Source organism: Hippocampus zosterae, chromosome 15 (assembly GCF_025434085.1).
Source record: "Hippocampus zosterae strain Florida chromosome 15, ASM2543408v3, whole genome shotgun sequence".
NCBI classification, from domain to species: Eukaryota; Metazoa; Chordata; class Actinopteri; order Syngnathiformes; family Syngnathidae; genus Hippocampus; species Hippocampus zosterae.
The window spans coordinates 4,354,640-4,371,377 of record NC_067465.1 but is presented as its reverse complement, the minus strand read 5'-3'; the positions used below and the strand labels follow the sequence as shown (position 1 = coordinate 4,371,377).

General features: G+C 44.6%; 1 protein-coding gene across 2 annotated transcripts; it reads right to left on the bottom strand.

The window, feature by feature from the left end:
* Nucleotides 1-535: 535 nt before the first annotated feature.
* On the bottom strand, nt 536-16,735 carry mfsd8l2 (major facilitator superfamily domain containing 8-like 2). 2 transcript variants are annotated; one of them, XM_052046010.1, is made up of 12 exons: nt 16,651-16,735; nt 12,809-13,128; nt 12,277-12,462; nt 11,870-11,932; nt 11,661-11,780; nt 10,850-10,929; nt 9,171-9,462; nt 6,383-6,456; nt 5,030-5,243; nt 2,851-2,973; nt 2,489-2,619; nt 536-2,126 (listed from the first exon to the last, which is right to left on the bottom strand). In XM_052046010.1, exons 2-12 carry the CDS (start codon nt 12,882-12,884, stop codon nt 2,046-2,048), a joined length of 1,440 nt encoding a protein of 479 aa, XP_051901970.1. In that variant the 5' UTR covers nt 12,885-13,128; nt 16,651-16,735; the 3' UTR covers nt 536-2,045. The 2 variants fall into 2 exon arrangements, with proteins under 2 accessions (XP_051901970.1, XP_051901971.1); XM_052046011.1 differs by lacking the exon at nt 16,651-16,735 and having other exon boundaries at nt 9,171-9,429; nt 12,809-13,926.
* Between the last annotated feature and the right edge of the window lie 3 nt (nt 16,736-16,738).

Genomic DNA, 16,738 nt, shown 5'->3' with positions numbered 1-16,738 from the left:
GGTCGTGCTTTTTCGGCTAAAAACACCTTACTCTTCAATGGTCGTTTTTTTTAGTCTAAAAACGCCTTACTACACATGGTCGTTTTTTTCAGCTAAAAACGCCTTATTATATATACATGGTCGGGTTTTTTTTAGGCTAAAAGCCTTACTATACATCACTGGTGTCAAACTCATTTCACATGGTGGGCCACATACGGCCTCGGTAGATATCAAGTGGGCCGGACCATTAAAATGATACCATACTTTGCTATAAACAACCAAAACAACATGTCTTTCCTTTGTTTTGGTATAAAGAAGCACAAGAACATTTAGAAATTTAATGAACGTATCTTTTACAAAACATTTCATGAAGCACCTTACATTTCCTTCAACAAATGTGCAATTGACTGTTATCATTCACATGTATGCATTGCAACTGATCCCATTGATTGTACAAACTTGAACAAGTACTTGGTATTGAAAAATATAGTCACGCACTTTATGATTAAACAAGATTTATAAAGAAAGGAAGTTTTAAAACCATTTACACATGCATATCAAATCTAAAGACTTGACTAAATGTAATCCCTGCCTACACCTTACAAACTAAGTTGTGTGTTATTACTTAATATGAGTCTTTCAAGATGGGCCAAAGCTGTTTTTGAGGAACTCTTTTGGCCGGGGCCATTTAGATTGCCGTTACGAATCGGCAGCAGGCAGGAACCCTGCTGAAAGTCAGCGAGCTGAGAGAGTGTAAAATCAGTTTTGACCTGATTCTGTACACTTTCTTATCTCCCTTAAATGTCAAGAGGCTGAATATGCTGATCATTGCATGAAAGTGCTTATGAATACTACGTCCTTGAGCCCCAGAGATTAGATTTTCCATTTCAGGTGAAAAGGCTTCAGAAAGCCAAACAAGGGACGCCGTTTGTTGAAAAATGGAAAGGTTACTGGGGCCTTATCTGTAAATTATGCAAAACACTGAGAGATTGTCCAAGCCCGTGATCAGCCCTACAAAAGGAATCGACTGCCTTCATGTTGCTTCCAGCCATCTCCCGTCAGATGCAGATGTGGAGCACGCGGCTCATCCTGAGGGACAATCCAACCTGCAAGTGGCTGACTGTGCACGGCTAACAACTTGACAAGTGCTGAATTACAAATAAGGAAAATGAAGCTGTAAATGCGCCTTCTCCTTCAATGCGAAAGAAGAAATATTAACAACTGACAAGTATGATTTGGGCCGCGTGGCGGTTATATTTTCAGAGATGCTCTTTGTGGTGTCGTCAAGGCTTTGTCTTTTGATTGAGCCATTAAAAAAAAAAATCATTTTTTTCTCCAATAAATATTAAGCAATCTGCAATGCCTCACTATTTTTGAACATGCGCTCCTGTCAGCTCACTGTCACGAAGCTGATAAGATGTTGACAGCTCCACTTTTACACTCAGCGTGTCAACTGTTTCATTTCAAGTCGGTTGTTTTGTTTTTTTTTTCAGAAAGAATAAGACTGGAGACAAGGAATGAGAAGTCGGGTCACATGGAAAAACCTCTTCTCTTATCTTTCCATCAACACATGGGGGTATAAATAGTTTAGTTGGGAGAAGAATCACTTTCTTCCTCAATTATGCCACTCCCCCCATGCATCTTCTACATGAGAGCAACAGCGCCCCCCCGTGTCAGCTTTGCCTGTTTTAAAACTTGGCACTATCGGAAAAATACCCTGCACACTATGATTTATTGTGAAGAGCAAAATAACAGAAAAACCTTTACCTATATGCGTTTTTTTTCAGTTTTGCTTTTTTTTCAGATGAGATAACATAAAATGCCTCAGAAAAGCAAGGAGAACAAGTCAAAAGTCACCAGAAAAAAATAAACTATATATATACTCAAGTAGAGAGCCTTGAAAAATCCACTCGAGTCCAGTAACAAAGTTACTCCCCACCACTGATGCCAGTCTGCTTTTTTTTTTTTTTTTAAGTCTCAGCTTTTCCTCCGCAGTCCGCCCGTATTGATCCTCTCGGAGATGAAGGGCCTTTCCTATGCGTGGGGGCATCTCTCGCTCTTTGTGTCTATCCTCCAGTATCGGAGCTCTGCGCACACTGCACCGCTCTGGGCTGAGTCAGACGGCCGTACGACAACACCGTCATCACCTGAAACGTATGAGAATGCAACAGCAAGTCAAACCGATCTAATACATGCTGAGTTAAGGCCTTTACATCCAAGTGTATCCCAAAGCAGTGCTTTGTCGTTTTTTTTTTTTATTTGTGTTCCCGCACTCTCAGGGTGTGAAGAGATAAAATGACAGTTTGAAACGTCAAGTCAATGAAGCTAACAATTTTGCACCACAAGTGCTACTTTTCAATTAGCCCGGGTTTTGGCGGCATCTTTTCTAGCACATTTTCAGAAAGAGCACAAAAAAAAAAACTAAGTTGTGAGAATAGTTTCCACAGAAAGACGTGAATTTATGAATAATGCCGTGTTGGGTGTAAAACATGACAAAAGTGATACTTACGGTGACCATCAAGAGGAGAGCCAACATCATAGCGATCATGATGTATAAATGATTGGTCAATCCTCCAGCCCATAAAGGACCCATGATGGTGGCGAGGCCCCCGACCGATCGTCTGATACCTTGGCTGAATCCTTTACGTTGAAGAACACAGTTAGGATTATTATCATTATTATTTTCATTTTCATTTGACTGCCGAGTTGACTCAATAGTTCACGATATAAAAATCCCAATGTATGGAGCAGGGAATGGTCCTTCTAACTAATCGCTACAGTATATATACAATTTCTTTTCTCTTAACTACAAAGTATATAGTCTTCTCCTGTGCATACTAAAAAAACAAATAAATGTGTGGCCAAGGTCACCTTGTGTTCTCTCCGCTGTCACTTTGGAGAAGAGCGACACCTGAGACACGGCCACCAACGGGAGCCCCAACAGCTGCAGGAACACGCCAATAATGAAGGCTGACAGCTTCCACTCGTAGCTACCTACAAGCGAAGCATTTGTATTTTGGTGAGCACCAGTCATGCACACCAGCAAATCCAGATTATTTGATGGAGGAATAAATCATGATGAAAAACAAGACCAGGCTAGTGTGTTTTTTTTTAATGTTGGAGTAAAGTGTAATTACACATCCACTACAGTAGGTGTCAGCAGCTGACATTTTTTTTTACTACAGACTATAAAACAATGTCAATAAACCCAATCTGTATTGTAAATTGAACAACATGTATTTTTTATTTTCTCTAATGTTCGTTAAGATTCATATCATGCAGAGGTGGACTTATAACAAAAGCTAGCAGCTGTTTTCCCAAACCTTTGCTACTTAGGAAACAAGGAAACTGCAAGAAAAACTGTTTGCAAACATGTTTGCAAGCTTTGACAAACCCTGACGAAATACGCTACGTTCGCATTTGCCGCTCAATGAAATACGGACTTAGCGCAAAAACCGACAAGAACAGCTAACATTTGTTTGGGGTTCAATTGCATCACATTGGTTATCGATTACATTAATGGCTCAAAACAGGTTTGAAATGTTTTATCTTGGTCTCATTTATTACGTCATTTGGCAGGGAGGGGGGGGCGACTTTTGTCTGAACTATGCAATACAATCTTAGTGTTCAATCTCAAGTTATTTACTCGCTGGTAGACTGTGATCTTTTATTCACTGCTCCAGCCCTTCCCGTGTCCACAAATGTTTTGGCAGGAGCACAGAGAGCTCTATCTGAAAATGAAACCTGTGCCAAGCTCTCATTTTTGTTCTGGGCCGCTCCTGCATCACGCACATGCTTGTGTGAATTCTGTGCCCACTCAAAAAAAAAAAAAAATGTTGGATGGTCCTCTCTCTCAAGTGAAAGCCTGTAATCTCATTTTCCAAATGCAATTCGATCAATCAGTCATGCTTCTAAATGGTCCGAGGAAAAAAAAAAATCATGTTTGCAGGTACGTCAACATTGAGATTGGTTTCTTTGTTTTGCTGTTTCAGCTCTAACAAATAGCGTACAAATGTACGCTACGCTTTAACAAATAGCATTGGGGTCTAATAAGATTACCGTAATCCCTTTATATGTACTCAGGCAATTTCCCGCCCCGGCACCTGTCGTTTGTCATCACAGTGATAAACGTGACACGCCGAGGCAGACGCGCACTGACGTGAAGACACACGATCCGGTTTGGCTCCACGGGCTCCAGATGGCCTTACAAATGCCGAGTGAGATCATTGACAGAGTACATTCACTGCAAAGCAGGACGTCTCGAGTTTTTGGGTGCAGAACGTTTTCCGACGCCAGTTAAACACAACTGCCACGTGTACCTCTAAATGTCATAAAAATTTTCAAGTTGCCTATTTTCAAGGGGGAAAGATGGAATGTTACAGGTGTAATCTATTATAAGTCCGAAGACATCATTTGTTGGGGTAGAAAGTGGTCATAAATAAAGTCATATTTATCCTTGATAATTTGGTAATCTTGTGAGGTTAAAGTAAAAAAAAAAAAAGTGACACAGTATTTTTAATCGCCTATTAGCGGATTTTGGCCGAAACCTTCATTCATCCATTTTGTGATCCGCTTTATCCTCACAAGGGTCACCGGGTTCGCCTTGGCGGAAGCCTATGCTCCTTTATTAGCTGGAAAATGTATTCTTTGTTCTTTTTGCGCTCAGGCCAAAACCAGAGTCTTTGCTGCCCTCTTGTGGCATCTAAAGGCAATTACAGTACGGCGTCAGACTTTTTGATTCTGATCGTGGAGTCAATAATTAGCTGGAAAACGTATTGTTTGTTCTTTTTGCGCTCAGTCCAAAGCCAGAGTATTTACTGCCCTCTTGTGGCATCTAAAGGCAATTACAGTACGGCGCCAGACTTTTTGTTTCTGAGCGTGGAGTCAATCATTTTCAGACTCTTGCTTTTCGCGGGGCTTAGTTCCTTGTCTCACTCGATACTATAAAAAAAAAGCATGAAAAAAAACGCGCAACAGTTTTGAAAATATTGTGGGGGCGGGGGGACCACAATCTAGTTGGGGAATATCTGTTGCTTGGCCTGGTCGGTACCTCGGAGGTTGCAGAGGAAGACGAGGCACCAGATACAGGCGGCGCAACAGATGACCAGGCCGGCAGCCAACACTGCACGCTCAGCCACCTTCTCGCTCAGCCAGCGAACAAAGAGGAAGCCCAGGATGACTTCCAAGCCACACAGGCTGTACATCACACTGTTGCCCAACTCGCCAAAGCCGAAGTAACGCTGCGTCAGAGGAGTCACCATGGTCTAAAATGCATAATTACAAGGTCACTCGAATACTTCAGTCGGGGTAAAGTGAAGGACGCCCTCATTAGAGCAATTTTTCACAAGCATCACGAAGACCATTGCATGTTTTCATATTCAACAGATGGCAATCCCCACCGATAATGTCTGACCACTCTGTCAAAGCACTTTGCCACTTTGGGCTCCATTTTTGTGCCCGTTGTAAATCTTGCGTGACATCTCTCTTCTGTGGTGGGCAATTCCAGTCCTCTGAGGCTACTTCCGTTTCGCTCCTCCAACACACCTGATCAGGATCCTTATCGGGCTCCCGATGAGCTTGCTGACGGTTTGATCATTTCAATCAGGTGCGTTGTGGGAAGGCAACGCCGAAAACATGCAGGAAAGTGGCCTTCAAGGACCGGGGGTTGCCCACTCTCGCTCTACGCCAAGGCGGGTTTGAACAATGCGCAGATAGGCGGATCCGTGAGAGGGAGGGCTGCGCCAATTGACGTGTGCATGCTTTTGATTGATTAATTGAGATTTGGGGTTGGCGACAGCAACTTTTTTTTTTCTGTGAGTACAATTGCTGCCTGTGGATAAGATACAGTGCATTCATATTCATCCATCCATCCATTTTCCGAACCGCTTGATCCTCACTAGGGTCGCGGGGGGTGCTGGAGCCTATCCCAGCTGTCTTCGGGCAGTAAGCGGGGGACACCCTGAATCGGTTGCCAGCCAATCGCAGGGCACACAGAGACGAACAACCATTCGCACTCACACTCACACCTAGGGACAATTGAGAGTGTTCAATCAGCCTGCCACGCATATTTTTGGAATGTGGGAGGAAACCGGAGCACCCGGAGAAAACCCACGCAGGCCCGGGGAGAACATGCAAACTCCACACAGGGAGGCCGGAGCTGGAATCGAACCCGGTCCCTCTGCACTGTGAAGCTGACGTGCTAACCACTGGACTACCGGGCCGCCCGCATTCATATTCTTTCTTCTGATATTGTAAATGCGCTTCACATCCGGTGAATTCTCAGAATAACTGATCCGTTCTATTACTCAAGTGGATCCATTTTTCGGGGCGGGATGAAAACAGCATGAAATGTAGACTTTGGGGAAATCCGGCTGATGGGTGCAGGCTGTGTGGCAGTTCTCACCTCCAGCGCAGTCTGATTGAAGAGAGTGATGAACTGAGCCGTGAGAAGAACAATCACCTCCTCCCTCAGGAACTCTGAGGAGTGACCGACAAAAAAAAAAATGAGAGACAGCTGCACTGAGCAACAAAAGAGACGGGTGAAAAAAATATCACAAAATCAGCTCAAGTGCTACCATTAAATTGAAAGCTTAAACTGGCAATTTATGCCGAGAAAGAGAAGCTCCAAGAGAAGAAGAAGAAGAAAAAAAATTGTCAGTCAGGCCGCGTGCATCTTGGACTGGCGGTGCTTTTCGTGGGAGATAAATGGCTTGCTTGTTTTTCTTGTGTCCAAAAATGCAATCAAGACAAGGACAAAGTGTCTTCTAATCCAGTCCAAATGTTCATCCAATCTTCTCCCGAAGGAATTGTTGAGAATGGAGTGAAAACGGAGCTACTATCACCGCTAAATTTGGATGTGGCTTGGCCAGATGGCCGAAGGGAAACGCTCGGGATTATAGCCCTGGAATACACACATGCTTTCGATGTACAGTAAATGTAGATTTACATCTGAGTCGCTTTGCCAACAAAAAGGAGAAAATGGACACTCGGCACAAGGCATTCAGTCGGCTCCACCTGCACGCCTAATAAATGATGATTCCGACACATGAGAAGTGTCAACAACTGCCTTGAGATACAAGTTGAATTTATTCTGTGAGTATGCTTGTAGGTCAAATCAGCTTTCACTCTTTAAACGAATGGGAACGTCATTAATCCGTTCCACCCATGCAAATGTTTTGTTTTGTTTTTTTAAGGGTTGGGTAATATGTTTCAATAATTAAAAGAGGGCTTTATAATATTGTACTGGACATTGACTCTAATAAAAAACAGAATGAACAGTATGTGTATTATGATGAATTCATTGCGGCTCCTTCTGGCGTGTGCAACTTGGCCTCCAGGGGGCAGTATAATACAGTCAGGCAGACACAAACAAAGAAGAGTTTTACAACCACTGGAAGTGATTCAATATTCATTCATTCATTCATCTTCCTAACCGCTTGATCCTCACTAGGGTCGCGGGGGGTGCTGGAGCCTATCCCAGCTGACTCCGGGCAGTAGGCGGGGGACACCCTGAACCGGTTGCCAGCCAATCGCAGGGCACACAGAGACGAACAACCATTCACGCTCACACTCACACCTAGGGACAATTTAGAGTGTTCAATCAGCCTGCCGCGCATGTTCTTGGAATGTGGGAGGAAACCGGAGCACCCGGAGAAAACCCACGCAGGCCCGGGTAGAACATGCAAACTCCACACAGGGAGGCCGGAGCTGGAATCGAACCCGGTACCTCTGCACTGTGAAGCCGACGTGCTAACCACTGGACCACCGGGCCGCCCGTGATTTAATAACTGCAGTAATATTGGAGGGGTGGGGGGCGCGGGGTTGTCCATCAGAAGTTCAACCGAATGTCTGGAGGGACGAGCGAGAGAGCAACTGAGAACGTTTGTTTCTATAATGAGATAAAGGCTCATGAAAATTGTTCTTCTTATTGTCTATAGTCGTGGACTGCGCCGAAGATCAAGCCCCTCTCAAAACAAAACAACAACGCAGTGTTGAATCTATGACTATATTAAGAAATAAGATCGATATTTAAGAGCCGGCTTGCTGCCCGGAATGCGCATTTTCCCTTGTTTGGTTGCGGAATAGTCCGGGCCGCTCAGAACTTTTCACTACGCGGGAAAAATCAATGAGAAGACCGTCGAGCACACGACCGATTCTTTCTCTGTGTCGAGTCACCGCAGCGTGCTCGGTCAATAGCGCGCTTTCCATCGAGCCCTTTCTTTGGCACATTTTCACAGAATGAAAGAATCAATGTCAGGGTTTGACACATGCTCGGACGCTGTACAATACGCACGTCCGCACAGCACGATGCAATATAGGTAATCAATGGCAGCGTTGAGTGGCTGGTTACGTGTAAACTGACACTAATCCTGGAGGGCGCTTCCCCCCCCCCCCCTCCCCACACCCCCAACCCGGTCACCCATGACAAACAAAAAAATGTAAATGAATAAATACACCCCCACCCAATTACTGAAATAAATAAATAGATAAATTGCTAGCTAGCTATATAGACAAATCATAATTATCTTGTCTTAAATCTCTCACAACGGGACTTATTCAGTGTGACGTCCGGCTTTGTTTAGATGAGCCGAAAAGCTATTCTTCGATTGTATTCGGCAGCAGGTGGGGAGTCAAGTTCATTGTTCCGCTGGTCCCAATGTCGCCCGAGTAGATAGACAAACAAAGGTAGGCTGCGGCATGTGTATTGTCTACGAATCATATTTTAGGCGCTAATGAAGTCGTCTGTTAGTTTCCTAAAAAAATATATATAGAAGCCAACAGTAAATTAACCGCGTCACGTTCAAACTCACGTTAAAAAGGGAATCGGCACAAAACCACTACCTGTTAAAGTACCTCTGATTGGCCCTGAATAAAGTTCAGCTGTTCTAGTAGGCTTTCCCTGAGGTTTTTTTTTTTTTTGGATAACTAATTTCCAACACTGTGTAATAGCCATGGGGTGGGCGAGACTTTATTTTGGTATTTTCGCAGGAATATAAGGGGAAAAAAATCGACATGTTGAACAGAACAAAGCTGCAATGATTATTGCATCGTGAGACATGGGCACAAAAGCTGAAGTCACACACGCGGAACAGAAATTGATGTCTGTGAAGGACATATTTCTAAAACCAATGGGAATGATCGCAAAGTCTCGTATGGCCTGGAAGAAATTCCTCAAAAAGATGCTGGCTTACCTGCACTGATGCTGGGGTTATCGAACGCTTCGGTTCCAGGCGATGAGGCCTCGTGGAGAGGTTGCATTTCAGATGAGGGGGAGATCTCCAATTGACTGGAGTTGACAGCTTGGTAAGCATGCACCTGCACACCGTCCGGGCCCATCAGCGGCTCATCTTCATCCTCTTCGTCTTCCTCCCGTTTCAGGTCCATCATCAGTACGGCGCCCTGTGTGGAGTCCGCGGCCGGTAAGTCCCAGTACATTGCCAGCACCACGAACTGCAGCAGCAACCACAACAAGCACATGAAGATCTGGGTGGACGAAGAGGAGAAGAAAAAAAAATGCGGATATATTTACACTGGTGGCTGTCAAATTTTGTTCTGCACAGCTGACCAGATATGAAAAAAAAATCCACTGATTAGCTTTTGTAAAATTGGCCATCTTATTATGATTGGACTCTTCGACAACTACAGGGCAACTTGTAGTAGACAGTGCGGCGAGAGCCGTGTGCATTATCTCCCCGTGGCTTTTCTCCGGGTACTCCGGCTTCCTCCCACATTCCAAAAACATGCATGGCAGGTTAATGGAACACTTTAAATTGTCCCCAAGTGTGATGGTGAGTGCGAATAGTTGTTTGTCATGTGCGTGCCCTGCGATTGGCTGGCGACCGGTTCAGGGTGTCCCTCGCCTATTGCCCGAAGACAGCTGGGATGGGCGTGCTCCAAGTGCGCCTGTGACCCTCGTGAGGATGAGCGGATTACAAAATGGATGGAGATTTCAAAGCTTGGCACTATTGCATTTTAGTGTTTTATCTTCCTCTAGCCACATTCATTTCATTTCTTTTTTTTTCAGAAAATGGGGATCGAAGATCAATTTTTGATTCGGCACCCAAAAAATGTATTTCAAAAAACAGCCGTCAGGCCTAAAATTGTGTTCCCCGGTGTAACAAATGCCATTCTTCATGTTTTTATAGCATAATCATTGACACAGTTAAGTTACTGGTGCTCTCGCATGCATCTTAAATTTTCAAAAAAGAAGACGAGCATCTAACTCACAGGGATGAAGAAAATGATCTGAATCAACATTTCACCATCGGGCAAATAAGTTTGACACCCCTGCAACGCAAGACCGGTTTCAAGTATTGTGTGTTTTTAACACGTTCGTGCTCAACTTTGGTTTCGTTGAAGACTATTTTTTTTTTTCAAACGGTATTGTCTCGCATGAATTCAAAATATCAGTTGAGAAAATAATAAAGAAAACATGATTTGGGCCAGACTTAGGGGTCCTCGGAAGAAAATGTCAGCTGGAGAGTGAATTATGGAAATCTGGAGCGCTTATGGGGGAACTCTGCTGAGGTGCCCTTGAGCAATGCACCAAACACCCAATTACTTGAGCATCATGCTCATGTATATGCAAAACAGGGGTGGGGGGGAATGAAAAAATTGTAAAACTGTAGGGAATAAAACGATTGTTTTTCCTCTTCTAAATTATGCAGGAGTACCAAATGAAGTGTCGATCGATGCAGGCTGTTGAAAGTCTGATCAGCAAGTTAGATTCTTACTCTGAGGGAGTAAAAAAAAAAAAAAAAAAAAAAAGACTAAGAAGCAGCGCTCAATTTCTGCACATTGCCACTGTGTTGATGAGGTTTTTTTTTTTTGGGAGGGGGGGGCCTTAGTTTATTGATTAGGATGCTGTTACCCCAGGAGATGTAAACTTGTTGACAACAAACGGTCCAAGTTTGAAGTTACACAGCCGCAGAAACAGGTTGAACGCCGGCCCTGGAGAGACGGGAGGAAGTTCTTTCAAGATGAGACGGAATAACACAACAGCTCCACCTTGGAGAGATCTAATTTTTTTTCCCCCCCTCTATCTGATATTTCCTCAGAAGCAACGGGCGGTGAAGAGACGGCAACGAATGCCAGCCTGTGTGTGTGTGTGTGTGCCATATGGTTTGTTAAAACTATCAGAAGCACTGACCCTTGGCCCCACAAAATTGGATTCATTTTTTTCCCCTCAAATTTTTATTATTTTTATTTGGTAGTGTTTCTCTTGGCCGCACCACTTTTCCAATATGTGTATGCATGTATTCAGTATTTTTGTTGTTGTTTTTTTTTTGTCCAATCAAATGTCAGCCTCGATGTGTCGTCATGTCAATCAAATCCGGCTCAGGTATCTCAATTTATCGTCATTCTCACTTCAAATGTGGCAAATTTCATCTCGTTTATTGGGGGGGGGGGGGGGGGGTTGATACGAATGTTCGATTATTTTCCCAACCTATTCACCAATTTAAAATGTTGAAAACAGCCGGAGCTAAGCTAGGTTTGGTCAGAACAAAACAAACCGAGCAAATTCATACTTTTAATCATCTTCATCATGATTATGAAGTATTTTATTGACCGGTGCATCTTTTTGTCATGTCAGGAATGTGCATGTAGCACACGCATGTCAGCAACTGAATGTCCAGGTACCAAATGTCGGGGGAAAGCGTCCGGGATCGGAGGCAACTCACCCACAAGCAGGCCGGCTTGTCGACAGGCCATGACGGCTGCAAAGATGCCGGCTCGTTCCTCCGGCCGGGTGCACCGAGTCAGGAAACCGAAGATGGAGGATCCCGCTCCTGCACCGACACCTGAGAGGTAAACCAGCTATTACACTGACCTAAGTCTCGATCGGCAGCTGCTGCATTTAGGCACCCGCGTGTTTGTGTGCGTGTCAAACCTGTCACAAGGCGACTGGCGACTAACAGCCACTTTGAATAGCCGATAAAATACATGAAGTTACCTGGGAAAGTCAGAAAAACAAACCATTAGGACCTTGCCTTGTTTTTCGAGGTCTCCCTCCGAGACCTGCACACATGAGCACGACATAGTTCTCAGTCTTTGGACGTTTTACACCAATCGCCTTCAAACGTAATTAAGTATTCCCAAACATATCTTTGAATTAAATTTACAGGGTCTTTAAGATGCACTTTGTCGGAGAGATAGATCCCAAATTCAAACATAGTACGGTTTGCAACCAATCCGCTTTGTGTTGTCGTGAGAATAGACTCTGGGATGCCCTCTGAACCGAGACGAGGAGTCAGCAAAACGTCATGTGACGATGTTCCATGTGGATTTGCGACTCACCAGCAATCTCAAAAAGATTGGAGAAAAGAATAATGGGCTTGGTCGTTCTGCTGCGGTCTGACCAGCAGCCAAATAGCGGTCCGGTGAGAAGGCCGCTCAGACTGAAAGCAGACAGACCCAGACCCAAGAAATATGGCGGCGCCTCTAGGATCTGCAGATATCGCCATATTGTCGGCAAAATGACAGCTGAAAACAGCAGAAGGGGATCAATGAATGACCACAACAACTTCTGAAATACTGAAGCTCGGCAAAATCTGATGAAAAGTCCTCAATAATGGGGAGGCTGAAGTCAACATTCGGAATGCTTTGTTCCTAGCAGACGTATGCTTAGTCTCAACAACAAATAAGTAAGTAGAAGTTTAGATACTTGGGTAAAAAAAATGGTAAAAGTACAAATCCTGACTCTACTGCGTTGTTTCAATTGCCAGAAAAGTCAGAGTGAAAAATTTCCATTTGTCCAGTAACAAAGTATTTGTACTCCATTACAACCCATCACTGTTTTTTTTTTTTTTAAACATGAGGATGTACTTACCATACTCGATGCCGCTGAGCGTAAATATTAGTCCAATGGTAATAAAAGTGTGATTCCTCTTCCGGAGATTGTCCATACTGCGACTTTTTTTACACAACGACCTCTGCACATGTGCCGCGGGGACGCGGCGCAGTGGTAAAAATCGGATAATAAGACACACCGCATTTCCAATTACGTCGCCTTAGCGGGACCACAAAGGGAATTTGTTCCACCATTTGAAAAAGTCCTTTTGGAGCATGATGAAAATAAGAGATCACGTGTTGAAACCCCGCGAGGGTCTTGAATGAAAAGTCGGCCGTAGCACAGGAAATCTGTACGCTCTGAAATAACAGCAATGCGGTCGCTTTACCATTCGGCATTTATGTTCAAGACGAAATTCTCTTTGAGTCACATCGGGGGGGATGAAGTGTGGCGTCACGCCGTGAGCACGACGATGGAGGAAATGCCTCGCGTTACCGGGTGAAGTCAAGTACACTGAAGCTTTATACATTTTTAATGGAGCTGTCTCGAGTTTCGCCAAACACACCAACTCCCTGGGGAAAAAAAAATCAAAGTTGCCAGCGAGGTATCTGATCCGTATGTAATTTCAGATATTGTTTCTGTTGATTGTTGGGTTAAACTCTGGTTTGGAAATGATAGCACGCAGCTAAGGAAGCCAACTTTTTTGTTTGTTGTTAATGTAAGTTTAGGGGTTCGTTGTTTTTAGTGGATAGCTCTACTTTACCAACGGCAAAAGGAGAGATGGAATCCTTTAAATGCGGTTTTATTAAAAGGGGGGAAAAAGACGTCTGCACCAGAGAACGTTCGAGAACACAACTCTGCTCCCAACTAAAATCACTTCCTGCTTCTCTTACTTCAACAGCCAATCAGAACCTAGCAACATAAAAACATGTCTCAGCAACGATTAAACAACAGAATATAATTTAGGTATCTTAACATGAAATAATACAGGTAATATGAAATAATATGATGATCAAAAATAAAATGATAATAATGAATAATATAACATAAGCTTACATTGACATGTCAGGTCAGGGGCATCCCGAGAATGCCTCCGAGTTCAACGCAGCTCTTCCAATACGCGCCGATTTGCCGAGTTGTCGACTAATCTGAAGAGAGCGTTGAAAAATCCCCCCCCCCCACCCCCCAAAAAAAAAATTGGAGGGGAAAAGTATTTATTTTACCTTGACTGTTAGTCATTAACCTCAGATGTCCAAATGTCAATTTCTTTTCTTTTTTTTTTCCACAAACTGATACCTTTAGCGTTTGGTCTGTCGCCACGCTGTTTGTTATTTTTACACAATAGTAACCGATTTAAAGTGGAAAACAGCTTGAGAGCAAATCTTTTAACCGTCATTAATGCTTGAATTGTCTTGAGAAGAAATGCTGTAAAACTCTTCCACGTCCAACGCTGCGCGCTAGCTGTGCAACGTTGGATCGCTGTAACGCTTCAGTACAGAAGGGAGCAGTCAGACACGAAGGTCGGGTTTGGGACGATGATGGAACCGTCATCATTTTGTTGGTATCAGAAGTACTAAAGGCTTTTTGTCTGGCTGGCGGGTTGATGTGAGTGCAGCTTGAATCCGCCGGTTACGACGTGCTAGCATTTTCATCAAAAGCAGAGTCATGAATTTGCGCTCGAACGTTCTTTTGGCGTGGTGTTGTGTTGACGTTTGTACGCGACGATACATGACAGCAAAAACGGATAAGACAAATGTGAACGGTGGCTGCAGCTTTTCGACCACTTTGATACGATTCAGAGTCGAACCCTTTTAGCTGTGTGTCGTAGCAGCTAGCAAAGAGAGAGTTGAATAATCCTTGGCCGCGGATGCCGCTAGCTCCTTCTCTCGGGCGCAGTTCAAACGGCCACTCTTACTCAATCCATCTGTCTCAATGTTTTAGTGCGCCCCGAGGCACTTGGTTGCTTCACGAAAAAGAAACGCTGGCAGAGAGGACAGGAGTTGGCCCTTAAAATAATTACGCCATATAACTTACTGCAGGCCGCCGGTCAGGAGCACCACCTGCTTTGTCATCTCTCTTTCATGTAGTTACCTTTTATGATCTAACCATTGTTACTTCATCCACCGACCATCGGCAGACTTACGGTCATCTAAGTCGTCCATCGAGTTGTTTTATTTGATTCGGGGTTGCGGCCAACTCGGACTCTCAACTCAACGGTATTTCTAGAGCACTTCAAAACAAAAACCATCGCGGTATGCAAAATGTTGCACGTGGAGCAAAAACAATTCATACGACAAAATATGAATTCATAACAAAGATGGTGGAAAGCACAAAAACGGTGGACTCTTGGCTTAAGATAACGAGCCAGGGGGCCCCCCCGAGTCGACAGGGTGGGAAGTACAAGGGCCACTGGGACCGAACACCGTCACTTCGCCATCTTCTTTTCATTGAGAATCAGTGCCAACCAAGTCTCGATTTCCTCTACAGGATCAAAGCGGCCTCATTGAGAAAGCGTCTTTTCATGCATCTGGCAGATGTCGAAGGCGAGACAACGCCCTGGACTGGATGCCAGTCGATCACCAAACAAAAAGATTAAGTTTGTATCCGACATTCTCTGCTCATCATGCATCCCGCCACCCGCACGCTGCAGCTTTATTAACCGCTTCTTTCCCAAGGTTTTATTGCCGTCTGCTGTCTGTGGAACATGGGGAGGAAATAAATCTCCCAAATCCAATTGCCACTGGCGTCTGTCTAGCGCTGTTTCCAGGCAAAATAGGCAGTCGGCGTAAGTGGGCAACACCGGAGAGGTCGTCGGGATGTGACTGAGCTGCGGGTGAGAAGACCCCTTTTCCACAGCATCATCGTCGCCTGAATAACGTAAACATTTCAAGGTAGAAAGGCACAATTACTGGAGGATATTTATATGGACGGTCATGTGTTTTTTTTTTACCGCCCGTTTTTCCCCCTCCATCTTGCTACCATGACAATTTTTTTTCCTCCCCCTGGTCTAGATTAAATGCAACACGCTGGGCCTAAAACAGCAGGAGGCTGCGGTGAAATCAACTCGGGTCAACAGTCACAAAACTAAAGGGAAGAAATCTGAGAAGATAACTTGAAAAAGAAAAGTCAAACGCAAGGACAAGAGAAAATCGCATTTTAGTGGCTACTCCGGACTTATTTGGTTTTATTAAAACTATTATCAAGCATTCTTTTCTCTTGGTTATTTTAGTCTTGGTGTGGTGGATGTTTTGTGTGTTGTATTTTATTCATTCATTCATTCATTCATTCATCTTCCGAGCCGCTTGATCCTCACTAGGGTCGCGGGGGGGTGCTGGAGCCTATCCCAGCTGTCTTCGGGCAGTCGGCAAGGGACACCCTGAATCGGTTGCCAGCCAATCGCAGGGCACACAGAGACGAACAACCATCCACGCTCACACTCACACCTAGGGACAATTTAGAGTGTTCAATCAGCCTGCCACGCATGTTTTTGGAATGTGGGAGGAAACCGGAGCACCCGGAGAAAACCCACGCAGGCCCGGGGAGAACATGCAAACTCCACACAGGGAGGCCGGAGCTGGAATCGAACCCGGTACCTGTGCACTGTGAAGCCGACGTGCTAACCACTGGACTACCGGGCCGCCCTGTTGTATTTTATCCACTGGCAATTTTCGAAATGACACTCATATCATATTGAAGTTGAATTGAGGCACACGTCACATACTGTAGCTCCAACAGACTGAGATGCCGTTTTTGTGGGATTCAAACAAGCGCTGACATTTGTCACGGCTTCCCAGGCCCACTGAGAGGCCATTAGACGTCCTACCTGGCTTACCTGCGCTTGTTTCTATAGGAACAGACACGAGGGTGTTTTTCCTTCTCACCTTTGAGCCCGGGTAAACAAGCGGGTTGCTCCCTCAGCGGCCGGCTCTCGTCCATTCCGGTTTTGTCACCGCGGGCTCCGGAGCCCCG

Bases quoted from the DNA above. Each gene is read 5' to 3' on its own strand.
- mfsd8l2 (XM_052046010.1), bottom strand. From the start codon at position 12,884: ATGGACAATCTCCGGAAGAGGAATCACACTTTTATTACCATTGGACTA. The intron at 10,930-11,660 runs GTGAGTTGCCTC...CCGTCTCTCCAG, and splicing joins ACAAGCCGGCCTGCTTGTGG to GGCCGGCGTTCAACCTGTTT. The intron at 6,457-9,170 runs GTAAGCCAGCAT...GTCACTCCTCAG, and splicing joins TAACCCCAGCATCAGTGCAG to AGTTCCTGAGGGAGGAGGTG.